Below are 23,032 nucleotides of genomic sequence, written 5' to 3'. Positions count from 1 at the left end.
GCAATTGTGTTGAACAGAAGCATGGTATTATGGCTTGACTTAGTCTTTCCATGTTGAAAAGATGGCAACACATTTCACTTACAAGTTACTGTGGTCTTGCATTTCTTTCCCATTTGTTGCTTTCTTCATGCAAGTCAGAGATCCTATTTTAAATCCTCATTAGGAAGTTGAAATCAAAGATGGTTTGTCAGCATTATCCAAACAGGAGACCAGACAAAGAGGCTTTGCTGCTAGGATTACTATTGCTAAATCAAGGAATACCATTCATTCATTCATTGTAAAGGGAGTTCTGTTAAGCCCTGAGGAAAGCAGCAGCAAGCAACTGCAGTAATGAGGTGCAGCTCGTTTTAAAATGTTGAGCTCAAATTTGTCCAGGATAAAATGCCTGCTCTCAGAGTGGCCATTCAGTAGCTGAACTGAGCCTCTCTTGAGCAAGGCTGTGTGGCCCAGAGGTGACTGCAAAGCCCTGCACACAGCCCACCTCTAATCCTGGTTGGGGATAAGGAGCCAGCAGCCTTCCCAAAGGACGTGGATTGCAAACCCCTGGGGTCAGGTGAACGTGAAGAATGCATTTCAAGCTCAGTACTGTTGATCTAGTGTTATATGGTGTAAGAGCACAGGTATTTTATTCATAATCTTGTTTAATTCTTGACACAAGTATCTAGTAAGGAAATGGTAATGAAAAGAGGAGCATTAAAGGTGCTATTTCCTCAGTGCTACCTGGGGAGATGGAACCAACTTTTGTCCTTATTTTACAGAAACCACCCATCTTAATGGCTGGATACAGAAATGTCCTATCCTAACTCCTGGCTTGTATTAAATGAACAGCTGAAATTTAAATTAAGAGCGTCTTCATCTGTCTGTGTTATTTTTATAAGGGAAAAATTGGATTTTTACAACCGAAATAGTACAGCATGTAAAATATTCTCAAAGGTTAAGTTTTAGTAATTCCTTTAGAATGAATAGTATTTACTGTTAAGTATAGTATTTACTTCCAATGCCTGGAAGTAAAGTATCATGTTTGTTTCTCTTGTACACCTCCTAAATATAGAAATAGCAATACAGTAGATAGGAAATATGCGATGGGTTCAAAACCAACAGTGCCATACTTGTCTAAAACGAAAACCGTATGAAAGGGGGCAGAAGAGACAGCCTTTGCCTCTTTTTCTAATGAACCTCTGGTGACATGCAACTGCAGATGCCAGAATGCACCAGTGAAGAGCAGAGAAGGCAGGAGCTTGGTCGGCTGGAGGAGGAACGGATAGTAATCCTGAATAACTTGGAAGAACTTGAGCAGAAGATCAAGGATTTAAATGACCAGATGGATGAATCCTCAAGAGAGGTATGAAAATAGGTTTTTGGTTTTCAATGTCTTGCCTGTTACATGTGTCTACAGAGCATAAGTCTGATGGGTTCAGCAAGTACAACGTGAGGGAACTCGTGGATGAGCGTAGCCTTCATATTCTCTGCTTTATCACCACAATCACAAACCTGGCAGTCTCCTGTTATGAAGGGTCTCTTCCTCCAGCTGGGGGATGCTTTTGATACTTGGATTAGCCTTTCCCAGCTGTAACCATTACACTCTGAAGTGGAATTGGAACAATCTTGCTTGTTTAATAGTCACTCAGTCGATCCAAATACCTTGTGTCACTTGGGAGTTTTATGGTGGTGTCTCCTGTGACTGTTTAAAGAGAAAGGAAGTGAGACAACTTCCTCTCAAACCTCCTTGGCTTTACAGTGACCAGGGTATGTTGGCACCCTCTTCACTTGTGGAATCTCGCAGTTGCAAACTAAGCTGCCAAGCATTTGGCTTGTGCCTGCTTCAGTTATCAGCAACAGGAAAAAAACAGCTGTTCCAGAAGGGTTTCCTACAGAGCCTGGGCACAGAGACAGTATCATAGGAGGAAGCACAGAGAAGAGATAGAAACCAAAAAGTTGTGGAAAAAAGAATCTTCAAGCTAAAGTTGGTTTGGACTTTATTTTGCATTATTTTATGTTGCAATTTTACTTTTCCCCAAATTTGTGACCTCTTTTTAACTTTTGTGGCAGAAAAACTTATGGGGTTATTTTTTCCCCCCTCCCATTTTTCAAAAACATTTCTGTCTTGTGAACCAACTCATTCCCCTCCCCCGTGAAAATAACGTGTATCAAGATTTCTTCTGACTCTGGACTGCTTCTGAAAGATGTTTTGTGTTCCTAGTTGGATATGGAATGTGCCCTTTTGGATGGGGAACAGAAATCTGAAACAACAGAGCTGCTGAAAGAGAAGGAAATATTGGATCATCTAAACAGAAAAATAGCTGAACTGGAGAGAAATGTTATTGGTGAAAAGACAAAGGTAATTTAATTCAGTTATTGTAGCCTGCTGTGTGCTCTGTTTCCCTCGATTTTCAACATATATTTATATGGTTAATATTAATGGAGCTTATTGGATGAAATACTGCTTGTAAGTAAATTTGCTTGAGAAATATCAAGAAAGGAGGAAAAAATAATTGTATCACCATAATTTCCCTTTAACAGTATTGTTTTCCAAGGTATGATTGGCAAGCAAAACATAGTAAGCTAAAGTAAAAAGACCTGACCTCCTGTGAAGATACTTTTATTAATAAAAACACCATATAGGGCTTGTACTTGGGTTTTCTGTTGTTTAAAAGAACAGTATTAATTGAATTGTTCCAGTAACATTCATTATATAATTTGGAGGGGAAAAAAAAGAAATTATTTTCTCAACAAAGGAACAAAATGAAAAAGGGTGCAGTTTTTATCTAATATCATACAGAATATGTAATATAAGACACCCATCAAGTGTGTAATTTTAAAGTAATTATATTGTTTTATTTTGTTTGCTGACTGACAATTTAAGTACTGTAGAATATTTCCTCTGTAATTAAGTCTCAGAAATTATTTCATTTTGATACACATTCACATACTTTATTGCTCTCAACTCCACAAGAAATAGATAGGCATGTATTTCCAAAGCAAGATAGCAGTTTAAGAAGATTTTAAGTGCAGAAATGGAAAGGGCCTGCAAGATGAAGTTGCATCACTCAAGCCAGGGAGGTGGGTTCCCTCCAGCAGGCTCTGTGCTGGCCCCTCCAGGCATTCACTTCCCTTCTCCACAGGGGATGTGCCACAGCCAATAAGACCTCAAGGTCAGGAAGATTTTCCAGGGATTTCAGCCAGTGTCGTTTCCTTTTTAAATTTCACCCTGTTACCTTGTAATTTAGACCTGTCACTTGTGGAATTGCTCTAGCTAGCCTCTCCTCTTTTCTTAAGCTTTCCAGAAATATCTGGAAGCCTTCTGCATTTTTTTGCTTAGAAAAGCTACACGTTTTTAGCACTTTCCCAGTTCCCATTTAATGCAAACCTTACAGCTTGCTTTGTTTTATTCTGAGCTTTCTGACTTTGATTTCTGCCTGCCCTGTGGAGAGCCTGGCTGCTGTGCTTATCAAGCCTGTGTCTGAAAAGGAGAATGGTGCTCCCACATCTCCACTCTCTGGGGAGTTTGAATCTCCCTGGACATCCCTGTCTGCACTTTCCCTTGTGCTTGTGTAACCTTGCTGATCCTTCAGCTTTCAGTGTTGCCTGTGGTCACATTAAAATGTTGCCTACATGTTTTGTACTTGCTTCTTGGCAGAAAGATGAGTTTAAAGTGGGTATCAGCAGATAGGGTGTGCAGCCAGATCCTCTTCAAAAGGATGCTGCAGGAAGTTTTGGTTGGTAAGTGGTAATAAATAACATGTTCAGAAATTCAAGAGATCTTTTGTCTTTTGTATTGGCTTTCCAGTAGCCTGAGAGTTCAGTTAAACTAATGGAAGGTACTGTAAAATCTGGAGGAAATTTAAATTTTCTTGCAGTTAGTGTGTAGGTAGAAATCAGAAAATTCCAATGGCAGGTGTAGTTTAAATTTGAAATGAAACATGGGAAGCAACCGGTTCACTCAAAAAAAGGCAAGTTCACTCAAAACTTTTTTTTCAGTATGAGACAATGGCACTAGTCAGATCAGCTACAAAATTTTAATGGTATTTTATTTTGTGTTCCTCTTTGTTTTAAACAAACAAACCAACCCAGCTGTGAGCGTGAGCTCTAGTCAAGCCATGGCTCAGTTAATACTGAAATTATCTTTGTAGGAATACACTCACTGTTTTGTTTTGTTGTTGGATTTTTGGTTGGTTGGTTGTTTTTGGGTGTTTTTAGTATATCTGAAAGCATTGCATAAAAGTGAAAGTTGAAAATAGAAATGGGAAACAGGTTCTACAAGGGGAGTAAAATAAAAAGTGACAGCTGAAGTGTTCTGGGGAAAGTGGGGTCAGCCAGCAAAACAGATGGCACTGATGTGTCAACAAATAAAAATTCTGGCTGGCTTGAAACATTTTTTAAAACTTGATTATTGTGGCTGTGTTGAAGTTCAGCCGTACAGATCTGATTCAGGATAGTCAACATCTTGGCTCTGTAGTAATACAGCATCAACCCCCACTCACAAAAAAGGGGGCTCAGGTGGAGGTGACAGGTGGTCCCTTTTGCTGAAATAATTTGAAACTTAGGACAGAATTAAGGCTTGGGTTTTGACCAGGAGTTTCCACTCTGCTGATGGTGGTTTATGTGTTATATCTTGCTAAAACAAGTGTCCTGGTGCCCCAGGTTGGGTACAGTTATTAGCTATTAGTTGCCTGAATATTTCACCCCTACTGATACCTGGGGTGTTGATTTTGGTGTCGCTTCAAGGCAAGAAGCTGCTGGGGTCTCAAAGAGTGGTTAGTTACATTTCTGCCAGGGTAAAGGAGTGCTATCTGAATATAACACATGGTGTTGGCTGTCTGGAGGTGAGAGGGAGAGTTCACTTCGCTTGTGAAACCATGGTGGGGCATTAGTGCTGTATATGATGGCATTTGTCTCTGGAGCAACTTGAGCATCTCATGGAAATTGCCACTGATCTTGGCACCTGTTTGACAGGAAACTCCTGCCTCCTTGAATCTCATCCTTACCCATGCACCTCTTTGAAAAAAACTGTGAAATTCTTAAAAAGAGAGATAATAAACTCCAATCTAATGTTTTTGGCCATGTTCTGTACTTGAAATGGACTGTAGGTAGAAGCTCTTGTACTACCTTCTACCTAACTATTTGGGGGTTTTTAAATTATTTTCTTAAATGCCTGGTGCACATTCCCTTTAGGTGATGACACAAAGTTTTGCCAACTTTTTCAGAGTATTAAAGCCCCAATTGTTAGTCTTTTAAGGCAAAAGAATTGACTGGAAAACATACTGGAAGTCAGGAGGCAGGAGCGAGTTGAGGTTTGGGCTGTCAGTGTGCCCTTTGCTGTGGTACAACGTCTCTGTGTCCCAGGCCCTCACTGTAAAGCAGGGATGTGTTCTGTCAGTGGGTTTGTACATTGTACGTTAAACTGCGTGCTGGTCTCACCTGAGTCCCGTGCTCAACTCTCTCAGATCATGGGGTGGGACTGATGGGAGGAGAGAACAGATGAACCAGTGGGGAAGATGGTGTCGTGCACACCCTCAAGTGAGCTGAAAGCGTTTCCCTTGCCTTTGTGAGTGTGCCACCACCCACGTTGTAAGGAGTGGAGTAACTTGTGTTGCTTTACTTGGGCTTTGAAAGTCAGAGCTATGGGTGATTGCCATCTCAAAAAGAAATGACAGAACCTTTCAGCACCCCTGCAGGACTTGGCATAGTTCTGATGTACCTGGCCTGTCTGCCAGGTACAAGTGCTGTCAGGACTCAGTTGTCCTGGCTGGGGTAGCTATTTCCAGAGCTGTTTCACATGCCCTGTGCTTTCAGCTATGCTGAAAACCATGCTAGGATGTGGAGAAAAGTCCAACTTTGCCTCCTTGGCTGTCCTTGAGAACAGCTTACAATCTTCTTCTTTCTTCTTCCTTTCTTCCCTTTTTCTCTACAGAAAAAGTAACAACCTCCATGTATGAATGTCAGCTATTTAAGCTATTAATCACAAGTTCCATTTGTGCAGAGAAAGCCCTGATAAGTCCTTACTAAGACAGTTTGACAGATACAGCTTGAAGCTCTCTGGGAAGGCACTTAGTTAGGGATCTTGACAAAATTACTTTGAGCACAGCCTGCTCTAGAGGCAGCTGGGCTGGGCAGGAGGCGAAACAAGCAAGCAGGTGAAGCTTTTCCCTTCTCCCTGCCCCCTCCCTGTACCTTCCATGGCAGTACTGTCAGTGTGCAATAAATGATGCTGTTGTTTCCAGTGCAACAGCACCTCAGGTCCAGGGTGCTGTTTATTTACATTTACGACTTCCTTCCGATTAACCTTCGCTCATGAGACTTAGATCAGGCTTGACGTTTGTCTGTAAGGAAATTGGAGAAAATTGTATTTGCCTGACTGCTCATCCAGCTCTGCAATGTTCTTTGTTTTTGCACAGTGCCTCCGTAATCTGTGCCATTTTAAAGCATGCAGGCCAGCATATGTGGAGAAGGATGGTTAATGATTCCTCACACCCCATGTCTCCAAGCAAAGTGCGAGGCTGAAATTAATAGCATAGCTAGGGAAAGAAAGAATAGATCAGTAAGCATGAATAAACAAGAATAACTGAAAATTAGTAGTGAATTCAGCAGATGTGCTGTGGGAGGTAACCACAGCTAAATGGGAGTTTTGGGAGACCGTTCCAAAACACGTATTCATGTAAAAGTTGAGATTCTTACAAAAGAGAGGGAGATTATTCCTTTTCTTCTAGAGGACCTTTGCCCTGTGTCATGGAGAAATATGTACTCTGGAACTCCTTTATCAATCTGGGTTTCCTGTCCCTCTTCAAGAGCAGGAATCAGGAGCAGCTGGCAGGAGATAACTCATCTTTTTTGGAATACGTTTAATTTTTGTCCACATGCTTCTGTGGAAATATTTTTTCAGTCATTAACAGAATATCCCAGTCATGCCAAAACATTTGAAGCTCAGCCTCTGCTGAATTTGTACTGTGAAGACTTGCAAGAATAGTCAAGGAAAGAGCAGCTGTCTGAGGAGCCATCAGCAATCAAAGTTAAATATACTGGTTGCCTCTCTCCTCAATCCTTTCCCTTCTGGATGCAAAAATCCTGCTGCTAGATTTTATCCTGATGAATCTGACGAATTTATGTCTTGTAGCATAACCTCTTAAATATTTGCTGGTCAGATTCCAGTTCAGCAAGATGTAAGCAAGTATTTTAAAAGGATGAGCTACCATGTTCATAACATTATCTACCTCCTTGAGACACAATACACAAGATTAATTTTTGGGGAATACTTGTATCCGCTGGATATATCCACATAAGGTTATCCGGTAGAGAGAACACTAATGACCACAAAGATAATTACAAAGACTCAAGGAGAGAAACCTGAATTCACAAGCTTTATTTTAAAACAGTCATGAGAGAAATATCAGAATGGGTTATGCCTCTAATGGGAATCCTCTTACTGTCATCTAGATGTTGAAGACTATAAGAATTTGAATTTTCTGACTGGAATGTTTTTTTCTTGTGGTTTGGATGAATGTTTCCTCATTTGCACTCATGAAGGAGCAGTGCTGTAGAATCATGGGCCTTCTTTTGCCTCCCCATCTCTTCACTAGGACAACACATTGCAATGATGAGAGAGTGAGCTTAGAAATTAAAAAAAAACTTGAGTTGTCTTAGGAGCAGGTTATTGTGTGCACCTATCGGGACTTTCTTACTTGAAGCAGAGGGATCGTTTACTCTGATTTAAAATCCTTTTTAATGGTAGATTAATACATGCATCTGAAACAAAACTGAGGTCTCTTGTATAGATGCCATCACTGAATACAAACTGTTACATAATAGATTAGTTACCACTCATACAGAAAAAAGAACTATTATGAACAACCTTCTACTATCTTATAATGCTCCTTTTCATATGCCTGGCATACTTTTTATTTTCTCCTCTTAATAGCTTTTGTCACAAAATCGACTGGGATTTGCTGACAAAGAATTAAATTGTGGCAAGTTTAATGCATCAGTCCTTAAAGAGATCAAGGAATGCAAGAAGGAGTAGTCAGAAAATACAGAAAAGGAGCATGTACAGTTTGCACAGGAGACTTTTATTTTAGTGGGATTTTCTGGTCAGTTATATGCAGTTACATTTATTTCTCAGAAACCTGTCAGACCTGTGAGACCAGCTGATTCCATACTGAGAGGGACTGAATGTGTGTGTCTGAAGTTTAGTGTGGGTTATGAGACATTGCTCCCTTAAAACATGATTTATAGGTGAGTTGGGCTGAGGAAGATGCTGGAGTATTTCACACTAGAACATGGAAAGTATTAGAAGCGAATCATTCCGCTTGTTGGGTTTTAGTCTTTCATTTGCCTTGTAGGCTTATTTACAATTTCTCTCTGAAACTAACGCATACCTTGGGTTTTGGAGGGGGATTTTTTTGTTGGTTTGGGGTGTTTCTTGTTTTATTTTGGAGGGCAGAGAGATTTGGAACATTGGCGAGTGAGCCCAAATCATCTAGCCATATCATTCATTTCACAGTGAGCTGGTAAAATGATAGAGTTCTTACTTGTTGAGGGGCTTTTTTGGCCAGTTTTTAGCTGGGTTTTTGAGAAGTTTTCTCTATTTCATCCAATTTACTTCAATTTCTTCAGAGTTTCTACAAGTTTATGCCAGAAGGTTGGTTCAGAGGGCACATGTCCATGCAGCCACGTGTTGCTCTAGGATTTTAGCCAGCCTGCCTGCCTGCAGTAGCAGACTGGGATGAAAGAAAAATTGAAAAGCGCAGTTCTCTGCAGAAAGGGTGTGGAAAACCACTAAAGCTTAAAGCAGCAGTATTGATCAGGCGTAGGGCATCTTTAACCACTGAAAACAGCAATGAAGCAATTTGTTTCTCCTTCTTCCTGTTCCCATTCCTGTAGGGGCTATGGTTACCTTTAATACCATCCTTTTCTCTTGTCTCTGTCATGATCATCTATGAGACGTATTGTGTATGTATAGGTTTTGTGGGGTTTTTTTTTCACTTTCTTTGCCCTAAAATCAACTCCACCAGATCTAAAGATTTCCTTTGCTGACCCATGTTGATCCCTTATGGTTGGTGTTCATACCGTGTGTTCTCTGCTGACATCCCGACTGTGCCTTTGGGCACAGTGGCACACATCAATTCTTTCTGCTGCTATCCTTCACAATTCCCAGAAACCCTCCAAAACTGAACCAAGCATTGCCCCAGCATCATCAAACCCCCAGTGAGTCCTGCTTTGTATTCAGGCTGAGCCCAAGCTCGTTCACAACATGCCCGTAGAGGCAGACCAGAGGCCAGGTTGGGCTGTAGGCTAGAACCAGATGTTGCACTTGTTTTCTCTGGAGATAGGCTGTTAAGAATTCAGCCAGGCTGCAGCTGATGTGCCTGTGCCTTGGCACTGGGGCTGTCTGCAGAGAAGTACTGCCCAAGCCCCAGCTCCTGCGGTTAAATGAGGATGAGCAGCGGGAGCGTGGGTTCTGTTCCCAGCCATGCAGCTGGCTGCTCCGCAGCAAGCAGACGCGCAGTCAGCCGCAGACCCGCCTCGGCTGCATCCTGCGCTTGGCTTGGCAAAGACATGAATCTTTCCCCTTGCAGAAGAACTTGCCTTGATTCACTTATAGAAAACACTGTATGAAAAACTTCTCATTCGCAGCTCTCTTCTCTTTCTCATTCAGAGTACTTTTTGTGTATTAAATGGACTTCACCAATGCACAGCCTGAGATGTCAGTGAACTTGACTCCACAGCTGCAAAACATGTAATGCTTCTCATTGCTGAAAGTGATATTTCCTGTTAAGACTGCATGTTTTGAAGGGAGCCGGTTTGGTGGGATGTTAGCACTTCCTATGCTATAAACAGACCAGATGGATATCACTTTCAATCTCAAAGGAATACTTTTCTAATTTCTTGAGGCATGTAACAGTATCTCCAGCAGGATTCTCAGGGAGTTTTATCCTCGCTGATGATGTCCCTTACGCTCAAGGTTTGACTTGCTTGTTGATGACTGAGCGTGCTTGTAGCGGTGCATAGACATTTAGAGAGCTATTTATTGCTTCGGAGGCACTGCAGGTAAGGTCACAGAAGTCCTCGCTGCTTTGGATGGCTAGGTGGGCAGAAAAAGCAAGTGTGAAACAAGGTGGCAGACTGTGGGCTACATGTTAAATGGACAGCAGAGTTTGGGAGGAGAGGAAGTACCAGCTTATTCGTCGCTTTCCTTCCGTGTTGGAAGTAAGGATGATTCAGCAAATGGAGCTTCTTGGGAGCAGCGGTCTAGAGGTGACCTTGCAGGAGTTGCATGCTTCTCCCTCACTGTGCATGCAGCACCCTCTGCATTTCTGATGCCTGCTGCTGCTGCTGTAGGACAGAAGCTAGTACAGGAAGTTCAGGTCGTAGAATACGCTGGCTCAGTTGCTCATTTTCACAGGCCTAATAAAATGTACTTATGTTCAGCATATCGTTCATCTGGTTTTGTATGAACTGAGAAGCTGCAAATGTAAATGAACATAATGGAGCTAGGAATCTGGTTGACATTGGACTTGAATAAAAATTCTTCCTGTTGTTTTTAGATACTGGGAAAACTGAATCCCAGCTCCTGGTCCCACTCGGATTTCGAGACAAAATCATAAAGAAAGCAGGCAGCTAATACATGATTATTACTGTGCCTCTGCCTTGCATAGGGGTTTGAGAAACTTGTCAGGCGTAGCAGAGAGGAAGTTTTCCCACAGTTTGAAATGGCAAGTACTGTGTACTTGTGTACTGAAGGACATTCCTTCTCTATGGCAAAGGGTGATGCAATGTCTGATCATACAACCCCTGCTGTGCCACGCATTTGATTTCAAAATTAAATAATAGTTGGGACTAGAAAGAGTGGAAAAGAGTAGATGCTGTGACAGAATTCATCTGTTTCTTGGAGTACTTGGAATACTGCTAATTTTTAAGTATTAAGGAGAGCTAGAGACCATCTGGTAGAGGATGCATTACCATAGAACAACAAGTAGGAAAAGAGAGCTGTACAGGTGTGATGCTAGAAGACAGCACAGAGCCTGGCTTCAGGGACTTCCTTGATTATTTTTGCCTGGCATATCAGGCATATTTTTTTTCCCCCAGTTATTAATTGCTGAATTGGAGAAAATGCACCTGCTGTGTTGGGTGGAAGTGAAAGACATTGAAAAAATGCTCTGTTGATTTATTGGTTCCCAAACTTTGGTCCACAGATAAGTAAGAGTCTACAGGCAAGCCTTAAGTGTTGTGCAGCCAGTCTTTGGAGCAGTGTTGCACCGTAAATCATGTAGTATTTGATTGCAAAGATTAAAAGGTCAAAGACTTGGGAGGCTGAGTACTGCTGCTTGAGCGGAACAAAAGGAAAGCTGACCTAGTTGAAGGGGACCAGGGAGGCTGTCCCCTGTGACCCCCACAAACAGATTACAGCTCCTATATCCTGAAGCAAATTTGCTGGAACACTTGGTGTTTCTGCTGCAACAGGATTTCCTGGCCCAGAGTTATTTCTTTATAATGCTCTGTCTCATTCTGGCTTTTCACTGCTTGCTAAATGTACTTATCTGTACAGAGCCACACAGGCATGAAATTCATTCTCCTGGGAAGGTCCATTTCTCCCTCACTGCCAAACTGCAGTCATTTTTCATCCACTTTGCTTTCTAAAAGCTGGTCTTTCTCTCTTAGCTTCATCAGTTTTATCACTAACACGGCTACATTTCCCTTTTTTTTTTTTTTTTTTTTTTTTTTTTTTTACATTGAGACAAGTGTTTGGGTGGGGGGGGGGGGCTTTAACAGCATCAACCAGGCACAGGTCCGAAGCACGGTGATGAGGGAGAGAATTAATCACCCCACTAAAATGATGAACGTTCTGTTTTGATCCTTTTGCATCCCACCATTACATTTCAACTAACGAGGTTTCTGTCTCTGACCTACATGCTTCAGCTCTTCAGTAAGGTTTTGCCACACACTTGTCACAGTCACTAACAACTGCTTGGGTCTGAAGGTAATTGTCTTTATTTTCTGGTTCATGCTTCAGGAAAAATTAAAACTTGATGCTGAGAGGGAAAAACTAGAGAGGCTTCAGGAGCTTTACTCGGAGCAGAAGACGCAGCTTGATAATTGCCCTGAGTCCATGAGGGAACAGTTACAGCAGCAGCTGAAGAGGGTCAGTAGCAAGTTTCAAGATTGCACTATTTTTTTATTATTATTATTTTGTTGATTTTTTTTTTGGTTTTTTGTTTGTTTTTTGTTTTGGGGGTTTTTTTTTAGTAGTTAAGTGTAACATTTTCAAGTATCCAGTGTCGGAGCGTATTTGCAACTTAGAATTGTAACAGTCATGAGCGTTATGGGGGCTTTTTTTGTGGAATGCTTGTAATAGATTACGTGCATGATGACAAGCAAGTAATGTGCAAAAGTGTGAATTAGAAATCATGTGGTGTTGAATGTTTCGAAAGCTTTGGGTCACTTGCCTGTAATTAGCTCTTTAGGTCTGCTGGGTGAGGTGGAAGCTGTTGTGACGTTTAGATGGATGGTGGAACATCATTCCTTACCTGAGTGAGCCAAGACAGGAATTGACCAGTAAATTACCACCTGGGTGAAGCCATGGATAACTTCTTTTTTTTCAATATAGAACTTAGCTGTTAGCCTGAACTGTACTTTGAAAAATGCATTTTGAAGTTTTTACCTCTTACTAAAATAGCTTTATTTTGTTCTATATTTTCAACAGTGTCACACTGGTATAAATAAACTTTGCCTAAAAGTCTTAATTGCAACTTGATTTTAGTTTGTATTATTGGTAAGCAAAAAACCAACAACATTGTCAGTGAAAGCACCCTTAGTTTCTGTGGAAAAATCTTGGTATTCATTAGCCTTAAGTGGGTTATACAGGACATATAGTTATTTTATAACAATTTTACAGTTTTAAAATGTCAGTATGGGAAGCTCAAAAGTTAAAGCTCTGAAAGTTAAATCTTTTTTTTCGGTCTTGGCTGTTTATAATCAGGAATAAGGGCTGTAATAGCAGTAATGAACAAAAGGCTTTTCTGCTTTATAGGAAATACTCTTTAGATGTCGTTTTATTTGCAGAATTCTATTTTGGTTTTTTTCAAAGAGCAAAAAAATAAAAAAGCCCAACTTTGGAAACAGCAATATTAAATTTTCAGTTGCTACAGAAAAAGTGTGCTGATTTTGAGACACAGATTTTTGTATGTTACCTTAAAAAAAATGGGGGAGTATTATGTAATGTCTCATACATATTAAAAGGAAAGGAAGCTTTTCCTCTGCAGTCACATGCTTGAATGTATGAATTCATGAGATCCTGCAGTCTTGTTGCTGTGGGATGGTAGTAAATCTCTTTTCACTACTGACCACCAAGAGGCTTCTAGAAATCTGTTTGGTTATTTTTTTTATTAGTAGTATATTTTTTTGTTCCCTGCAAGTTGTCTTAATAATGATTTTGGATTCGAAAGTGGGACAAAACTTGAAATGTGGGGGTGCAGTTAAGTGTCCAGTTAGTTCTATTGCATATTACTCCAGGCCAGTTGTAGTAGGAGTTTGCCGTGGTCAATGCAGTGGAAGTTATCACTGAATTAGTGCCCAGTAGCTCCCAAACCGATCTCAAGTGTGAGAGCAGTCATGAAATGATTTAAATATTGTACCTAAAACAGAGAAAATATCTTCCCCCAAAATAACTGGGGCTCTCAACAAAAGAAAGGCATGGACCTGTCGGAATGAGTTCAGAGGAGGCCACCGAGGTGACCAGAGGGCTGGAGCACTGCTCCTGGGAGGAATGGCTGAGAGAGCTGCCTTCAGCCTGGAAAAGAGAACGCTCCAGGGAGCCCTTACAGCACCTTCCAGTACCTCGAGGGGTCCTCTACAAAGTTGGAGAGGCACCTTTTAAAACAGCAGGTAGTGATAACCCCAGGGGTAATGGCTTTAAAATGAAAGAGGAGAGGTTCGTATTAGATGTTAGGAAGAAATTTTTTATTCAGAGACCAGTAAGGCACTGGAACAGGTGGCCCAGAAAGCATGTAAATTCCTCATCCCTGAAAGTGTTAAAAGCCAGGTTGGATGAGACTTTGAACAGCTTGGTATAGTGTAAGATTCCCTGCCCATGGTAGGGGTTTGGAATGAGATGATCTTTAAGGTCCCTTCCAACCCAAATCATCCTGTGAAATACCAGAGTCTGCAACACGTTCTGTTGTGCTACTTTACTGACAACAAGGAAGGCATGAAGGAGACAAATTCCCTTGTTCTTCTCTGGGGCTTCAGTAACTTGGTCATTTGTGCCCAAGGGAGTGGGCAGCCAATTTCACTTAGCAGCTGGCTGCAGGGTGGGTCTGGAGTTTGGGTTGGGCTGGGCAGCTGGCTAATTCTTGCTTTCCTGTATCTGAAACACATAAACACTCTCCCTGTTGGACAGGAAGTGTGTTTTAAATGCCCCCAGTTGGCTTTTTCATTATCAGTTGCCTTCTGTGAAGTCTGTACTCCTGCCTCAGTAGCAATTATTGTTGTGTACAATAGGCTGAACTTACTGACTTTCATGGCCCAGGCAAAGCCCTTTTGGGCTTTTTAGGGATGCTGAAGATTTCTGGCCAGTTTTGTATTGTAAATATTAGCCCACACACCTTTGCTTTTGATCTCTTCACTGTCTCCTACAAGTGAAGAGCACATCTTTGGAAAGTATGGGGTAGATGTCTGTATTCCATGTAGGAACTTGGAATCTTTAATTTCTGCATCCTGTGTCTTTCTCTGGTACACTGGAACGTGGTTTTGAATTCCTTTTATAGAGACCTACCTTTGCCTTAAGTTGAAATAAGAAAAGGAACAAGTTTGCATTCCTTCCAGGATGTCGGTTTTCTTGTGTAGCAAGTCAGTGTACAATGTACTAATTTTAGAGATCCTTACCATTTTCTAATGCTGCAATTGTTAAACACACCCTTTTCTTCAGGACTCTGAAACTTGTAAGCAGGAACTCATATTATGAATGCACAGATGTTGCAGGAAGAAGATTAGCATTCATTTCTTGTGCTGAAAAGCACCATGAGTTTTATCTCCTTGTCCCTAAGTGGAAGGCAGGTGTGTTCTTATTTCTAGGTTAATTTCTGCAGCATTCAACTTCTTTTTCTGACAAAACATGATACCAGTTCAGGGGAATGCATAAAAGTGGGCTGGTACTTTTTCTGAAGTACTGTACCTGCTGGCTGGGTTGGATGACTAGAGTCCTTAATCGCCCAGAGAGCAATTTTCAGCAGTTAATTCCATGTGCAGTTCTCTGGGGTTACTGGTGAGATGCTTTGTCCTTTTTGGCTGGAAAGCAGATGCCCTCTGAGTTTGGCATGTGACAGCCTCACCAGGTGGGTTCAGGCTTTGGTGGTGTCCCAGCCAGGCTACAGCAGAGCCCAGCCAGCTTGGGAGGCTCCGCTTGATCTGAGCGCTGCAGAACAGCCCCATGGTCGTGCAGCTGCTTCCTAACAAGAGGCACAGTAGAAGTGATGGAGAAAGCAACATCAAAATAATAATTAGCCCTATTTACTCTCTTATGCAAGTAAGTCATTAAAAGTATTGAGATCCTGGTGAGACATGTTGTAGGAAATACATAAATATAATTGTTGATTTTTGTGTTTGTTTATATGCACCTCTACTGTGGCGTCAGTGAAAGCATGATCATGGTTTTTTTATATCACCTTTTTCTTTTTTTCCTTAAGGATGCTGATATTCTGGACATAGAAAGCAAACACTTTGAAGATTTAGAATTTCAGCAGCTTGAACATGAAAGCAGGTTAGATGAAGAGAAGGAAAATCTGACACAACAGCTCCTGCATGAAGTAGCTGAGTATCAGCGCAGCATTGTCAGTAGAAAGGTAAGAGCACCAACAGTCGATTAGTTTGTTCTTTGTTGTTAGCATAAAGGCAAGGAAATGGATCTACAACCTGCCCATCTGCAAGAAATAATGCAAAACGTTCCTCTTTGAAAGAGTTTTTGAAGCAAAGCAAAGACAATGGCCCAGTGGCATCCCACACAGATCAAATAATGCACTTATCCAAGAAGAAAGAAATTAATAACATGCCCTGTTTGCATATTTCACGTGAAAATCAAACCTTTAAATTTGCTCCAAAAAAGTACCAGAGATTTTTTTTCTCTTTAAGAAAGGAGATTTGTACTCTCTGGACAAAAACTACAGTTATTTTAGGCTTGTTATTGATTTTGCTGTTAAACGATTTTGTTAAAATGATAGCAGAACACCAAATTAAGAAAATACAGTAATTAAAAAAATTAGTTATAAAGGTCCTATCTCAATCAATTAAATACCATGTTTTTCAGAAATCAGAGGTTAGATCTCTAAACCAGTTCTGTTCAGTGTGTGGATGCCTGTCATTATATTATCAAAGAATATATTCAATTATTCTTTTGTCTCTTGAGTAAGTTTTCTCTTTACTGTCTAATTCTTATTTAATTATTTCCTTCAGAGCAGTGAGCTGTCTCATAAAAATTTATTTTCCTGCTGCTTAGTAATGCATATGAATAAGTGAACTTTCATGAATAGAATCTTTGCTGCAGGTTATCTTGAGATTTGGAAATAAATCATGTAAATTGTGATTTTCTTGTATTAGGAAAAGATTTCTGCTCTCAAAAAACAAGCCAATCATATTGTCCAACAAGCACAAAGAGAACAAGATCATTTTGTAAAAGAGAAAAACAACTTAATAATGATGCTGCAAAGGGTAAGTATTTTTTGTCTTCCAAACATTTTTAACGTGCAATAAAAGAGCATTTCATAGACTAAATGAATGTAGAGCTCAAGAGGAGCATCAGTTATGCAGAAGGTAGCAAGTTTGTAATGATGTGACAGACATTCCCCTTTAAAATAAAGAAAAGGAAATCTTGTGCAGTCAATCAGCAGATACTCTTAAGAGAAAACACTACTGGTGTTTGATAATCAGAGTGTTTTAGAGGTGCCCTCTTTCCTGAGGACTCAAGCAGAGGCACCCACGCATGTGCTGAAACGGGAAGCCTGTGCTCCCTGTGTGGCTACTGGACTGTGCACAGAGTGCTCAGGTTTTTGGCTTGGAATAGCCCCTGCGAGGCCATGAGATGAGCTACTTCACATCAGCTAACATCTGGTTAATAAAAAGCTGGCGTGAACCCTTCGTGTCCATTTTACGTTCTGCTTTTAATCAGGAGAGAAACCATGTTTAGTTCACTAAGCAGAATCATCATTCTCAAAACGCTGAAGGAGCACTTCCTTGGTTTGGCTTTGGTTGTGTAAATAAAGTCTTTCATTTGTTTTTTGTTCTGTACCTCCATTTTTTGTTCAGTTCTGTTTTAAAAGGATGAAGCTGAAGTTCTGCTGTGCAGTTTCAGTCTTCTATCCCTTCACATAGTTAAGGAAATGGCTAACATTTATTTTCACTCATGGCTGTTGGTATTTAATATAAAATGTCTGGTTTTAACAGGAAAAAGAAAATCTCTGTAACCTGGAAAAGAAATATTCCACACTTTCTGGAGGAAAGGGATTTCCTGTCAGTCCCAATAGTCTGAAAGAGGTAAAGAGTTTCTCTGCTTATGACATTACCATAACTAATTTTTAATAACGCTTCATACAAAAGCGCTTCAGCACCTAGTATTTAGTGAAGTCCTAGTCATCAAATCTTTACAAAGTCATTTCGTACCATTTTTTAAACTTATTAATAGAAGTATAAATTCGTTAGTGAGCAAAAATAGCTTCTCTTGACATTCTTCCAAATGTAACTGGTATCGCTTTAATCTCTTGCTGTGGAGAAATTATTGTTTTTATGTGTGTGGAGTGTAAGTGTATGTCTAATTTTCTCAAAATAGACAATTAAACCTCATTGAGGTGAAGAATGAGATCTGGGAATAACTGTTCAAGTACAAATACAGTTCGGTCTTATTTTTGCACTGTTGATTTTATCATTGCCGCCCCTCTCTTATTCTAAGACTCTTTACTGAAGAGTGACAAATGTATATTTTGTTCTTTTTAAAAAGCATTGATTTGAAGACTTCAAGCAATTGTGTTTCTAAGATACGTGTTGAGCTATTTATTTCACGTTTTTGAACGGTTAGAGGAAGCAGAAAATTTTGCATTTGAAATATACTGACAGGTGTCTATGGCTGCTTCATTAACTCATGCTTAAGGATTCCAACTGGTCTTGCTGGACCTGCTTGTATTGAAGCCCTAAACAAGGTCTGGCACATCTAATGATGTAGGTGTCTCTCTGGGAAGTTGGGCTCTTGGAGTCTAAAGCGACCACATATCCTTTCAGCACCCGGGAACTGGGGTCTTTCTATCTAATCTCCAAGTTCCTAATGTGCAGTTTCACATGCCAGTGGGATTGAGCACCCTTCCTTGCTTGCTTAGACTTTCAGTGTCCCAGGTTGTGTTCTGATCTGGACATTGGATCTCCCACCAGGACATCCGGCAAGTCTAAGTTTGATTTTTCTCCTTTTGAGATTGATCTGCCCATTCTCTCACTAGAGAGTGGGTGCTGTCTGGTTGGGTTTTTTCATACACATTTCATGGCTTGTTTACTCACATACTTCAAAATGCAACATTAAGTGAGGCTACACTCTTTTTAATGAAATGGATTATTCAGTGGTGTCATTCTGACCGCCGTGGTGAAGTCAGTCAGGACTTATTCCAAGGCAAATAAGAGAAGGAGCAGCAAAGGTTATGTATTTCATCCCTAGTGTTTCCACAGGTTCTGTCTTACAAAAGAAATACCTTTGCCAGATGTCACGTTTGTCTTGGTCCAGCTTAATTCTTCTCCAACTGTCCTGGCACCTTTAAAAGTCAGGCACCAAAGACTGGCTTACAGAGACAGCTCATTCCACCATAGGGTTGCTCGTGCATCAGTCGAGTCTGTGGTCCAGTGTTTGCCAGCCCTCTTCACTAAAGCACACATTTGTAACGCTCTGGCATCCACTGGGAGCTGACTCACAGCCTGCACAGCAAGAGAGTAACACTGCCTCACATAAAGAAGCAGGATGCTTATCCCAGTACTTAAATAAGCAAGGAAAATCAATGCTGTTTAAAAGTTCAGCATTGAAAAAATTACTTAGATGACTAATCTGACTTGAAGCCGTTCATTTAAGTAAATATAACAGTGGTCTGAGCTAGTGCACAGCACAGTTGTTTGTTCCTTACTTAGTTTTTTAAACCCCTTCTAAATCCTCACTGGCACTGTGAGTCGGAACTGAATGTTCCTCATATAAAGGTGAAAGTATTTAAATCTTTAATATTAACACAATATTGCATTACAGAATTGCTGAGTTTTGGTCACTGATAAACTGCCACTACAAGATGGTTAAGCAAGTTTTATGTTAATTCATACTGGATTCTATTTTACTGTACTGTTGTCACATGATAAAATTTAGTATCTTAGCCAGTTTCCTCAATTAATGGGTCATCAAACAATATGAGAGTTAAAATTTGCCTCCCATTTGTAGAGCGCTTCGTTCACTGTATGATACATAATTTTCCAGAATTGTCTTATCTGCTTGAAATTACTGATATCATACATTGAAAATTATGCTAATAGATAGAAATGTTGGTATTTCTTTTCAAGCTGTCTTCTATGATAACTGGTAAATTTAGGTATTTCTAAAAAGAAATACTGTAGCAGTCTGTTGCTTCTCTTACAGAATTGCTGAAGTATAAAGCACTGGTATGTCACAATGTTGGTGCAGTAATAGAAACAGAGCCCCTGCCACACACTGTCAGCATGAACGCAGCTTGATTTAAAAATAAACATATTTCTAGCTCATCTTTATGACATCGCTTCGACGGTGATTTACTCTCCCTGTTACGAAACCTTGTTTTCTATGGATAAGAAGTTAGGACACTTGACTTTGTACAGCCTGGTATTCTATGCACAGTGGATTAGAATCCATATTTTACTTTCTGAAAAACATCTGTGCAGTTAACACCGAAGTACATGCAATAACTACATTTCACCGTCATATCTTAAATCTGCTTGCATAAATCTTCTCAGCAGGCAGAAGCACACTGATGTTCCTGCCATCCCTCAGTCCATCACTTTCTGTATGACTGCTTTATTTAAAAAACAAAAAAAAAACAACAAAAAATGTGAATTGTAATGGCTATAGGGCTAACACTGACAGCATCTTACCTGGTTCTTCTGGTAACATGTAAAAGTTTGAAGTGTCTTCCAGACAATGCAAATGGAAGATGTGTTCGTGTCATTTATGGGAATGGCTTGTCCTTATAGAAGTTCTTCCCAGTGCTGTTAGTCATTTGATTGACTCAAATGAGCCTTATAGTTAGGCAAGAAAGAAATTAGGTTATTTAATCAGAGACAAAAAAACAAAATTAAGATCTCAGAATAAGATTTATTCTTCCTTTTCATCCAATCTGCTTTCCTGAGAAAGTGCTGCGTAAATTCTAAAGGGTATTTGCATTTTAGTAAAAATCTTTTGGACACTTAATGTACATTTGCACTTTGATTACTGAACTGTTTTTAACTGTAATTAAATTAAGAACAATTTTCAGAATCCAAGTATTTAACATTCGAAAATCTTGATGCTAATTTTATTTATGATTAAGTATTTCAATGATAACAAATATTTGGCTGAATCACCCTAAACTAACTTTCATTGTACTGTATACATTAATACTCTTGCATGTCTTTTGGCTTTTGCTCCTTTTAACTTCTGAATTCCTCCTTTTAGGGCTATATCAGTGTAAGTGAAATTAGTGAGCTGTATGGCAATTCCACGAATATATCCCCTTCCACTCAGACCCCCTCAGATGTTGAAGCAGTTGCCACTGAGCCTTCCACGGCTGTGCTGACGTGCCAGCCACAAAATAAAGAGGTTTGTTTGAGAGACATTTCCCTTTGTTTGCATTGTATTTTCATGGCTGCCTTTTTTATTTTCTTTATTTTTCACTTTTTGGTAATTCGACATGTAACAAACTGACCCTAAAGCAAACTGCCCTCTCCCAGTTACCAAGTCAGGTAACAGGTTAATAGTAAAGCTGAAGGACTGGCTCCAGCTGTAAAGTGTCTTTGAGGAGGCAGATGGCGAAAAAACCTGAATTCTTATGACCCAAGCAGCACTAAGTGACAAACTTTGCCTGCCAAACACTGTAATATAACGCACCTTTGGAAACAGTCTGTGGACAAGCTTATGACAACTTGATTAGTGGTGTTCAGGTGTTCATTTTGTATGTTTTGTAACTTCTTTTTCTTCCCCCCCTGTAAGGTGGTAGAAGTATATCTTGAATGGTTATGGGAGATGAATAGCTTCTACCTATCTTAGCTATTCCTTAGCTATTGGAGTCTGTCCAGTCTGTTTTCTAACTTACTTTCTTTTTCTCATTCTTTGTGAAATTTTGAAAAAAATCCCCTTTTAAAGGAACAGAATAACCTTGTAATTGTAAAGCCACATAATTTTGCATTGCAATAAGGCAGAAACCAGTTTAGAATTTGGCATTTGTGTGCTGCTCCTGGTAGCTCAGTATGCCTTGAGATTTGCAGTACAGTACACCTCCTTTCCTGCTAAACACCCCACCAAACACAGTGCTAAAACTGCAGCTTTTATGTGCCGTATCTTTGGAAAAATTCCAAAAAGAAAACTCTGTGTGTAATTTCTCTTTTTTCTATAAAGCTAAGATCACCTCTCTGTTCTGGATTTGTGTTTCCTCACTCTCTTTCTCCTCGCTCTATTGCTCAACTTCCATCAGTCCATTGGCCTGAGGTCATGGCTACTCATGTAGATCCTATTCCTTTATCTGATACACCTCCACCTCTGCCAGCTAAGAAACACCGCAGGCAACAACAGGTAACAGATTCAAAGCTGATAACTTGGGATTATTTTGTTCTGTTTGCTTTTGTTACGGTGGCCACAAAAGTTGATTTATGTGTGAGGACTTCAGAGTGATAGACTTTAAGCTGATTGTGCTTAGAGAGAGTTGCACTTAAAGGCACTGCTCATTTAAAAATCAACATGATGTATTATAGAATGTTTCTGAACAAAAATTCACTTTATAATGCAGAGGCAAATATCAATACTCAGGAGCCATTGTAACTGTCAGAGGACTTGCAGCAATAATGTATGCGTGAAATCCAAAGTTAACTTTTCAGATACATTTGAACAATGCCTTTCAAAAGCTGTATTGGTTTTAGGCCACCAGTTCATTAGTTCATTAGAATAACTTCTGAGGAAAAGTTTTCCTTGGTCATTTGGGTTCCACTTGTACACTAGACTTGCATATTTAACACAAAAGTAAAGGTACAGGGACACGTACATAAAATGTGCGCATTAGTTTAATGCATTTTTTTAACCGGTATGACTTTAATGTGATGGGAAGCACTGCGAGGCGCTCCGTATGTTAGGTTTTGTTCTTTCTGGACTATCAGCATTTTCCATATAGAGCATAACCGAGCAAGTGCATCGATTCATTTTGTCCCAACTGTAACAAATTCCCCGTGAAGCATTTCAGAAACCTGGAGGAGCGCAAGAAGCAGCACAGAGAGTGCACGTACCTGAGCGATACCTTGCCTCGCAAGAAAACCGCCCCGTCTGTGTCCCCCCACTTCAGCAGCGCCACGCTGGGACGCAACATCACAAACAAGGTACGTGGCTGCTATGTAGAGCCTCTGCAGGGAATCCTGGGCTGGGTTAGAGGGAAGGCTGGCGAGCGCCCTAAGCATTGTGTAACCCCCCCAGATTCATGCATGAAGTTGACTTTGAGGTGACTTGAGGTTTATTAGCAAATGGGAGTGTGTGTGTATGAAACTTTCTGTACTTCCAGCCATTCTTCTGACCTCTGGAAATGCCATGCTGTAGTAAATTAATCATAAATACCCGATTTCTGTCCCAAAGATTGTATTTTTGGGCTGGTTTAAATTGATTCGAAAGACTCAACTTGTTGTTTTCTTTCCTGCTGAAGGCCTCTAAATGGTAAAGATAAAGTTATATATAAGTGAAAGTACTCTTTATTTGTGATGTGGTAAATCAACAAACAGCAGGAAGGTGGAGGCACTACTTTGAAGGCATTTTGGCCTAATAGAGCCTTTACAC

The 23,032-nt window shown here is 40.2% G+C and overlaps 1 protein-coding gene across 10 annotated transcripts in view; it reads left to right on the top strand.

The window, feature by feature from the left end:
• The window catches only part of PHLDB2 (pleckstrin homology like domain family B member 2), a 121,385-nt gene that overhangs the window by 79,678 nt on the left and 18,675 nt on the right, over positions 1–23,032 (top strand). For 4 of the 10 annotated variants that reach the window (XM_040057197.2, XM_040057199.2, XM_040057196.2 and 1 more), the window contains 9 exons: positions 1,199–1,342; positions 2,201–2,338; positions 12,005–12,133; positions 15,675–15,830; positions 16,582–16,692; positions 17,425–17,514; positions 20,678–20,821; positions 21,617–21,790; positions 22,444–22,584. In XM_040057197.2, coding sequence (XP_039913131.1) covers positions 1,199–1,342; positions 2,201–2,338; positions 12,005–12,133; positions 15,675–15,830; positions 16,582–16,692; positions 17,425–17,514; positions 20,678–20,821; positions 21,617–21,790; positions 22,444–22,584 — 1,227 coding nt within the window. The remainder of the gene's footprint in view (positions 1–1,198; positions 1,343–2,200; positions 2,339–12,004; positions 12,134–15,674; positions 15,831–16,581; positions 16,693–17,424; positions 17,515–20,677; positions 20,822–21,616; positions 21,791–22,443; positions 22,585–23,032) is intronic. The other 6 variants (XM_040057204.2, XM_040057203.2, XM_040057200.2 and 3 more) reach the window with 5 other exon arrangements.

This window comes from Hirundo rustica, chromosome 2 (assembly GCF_015227805.2).
Source record: "Hirundo rustica isolate bHirRus1 chromosome 2, bHirRus1.pri.v3, whole genome shotgun sequence".
NCBI classification, from domain to species: domain Eukaryota; kingdom Metazoa; phylum Chordata; class Aves; order Passeriformes; family Hirundinidae; genus Hirundo; species Hirundo rustica.
Note: the sequence above shows the minus strand (reverse complement) of the source record. Positions and strands in the feature narration are given on the sequence as shown.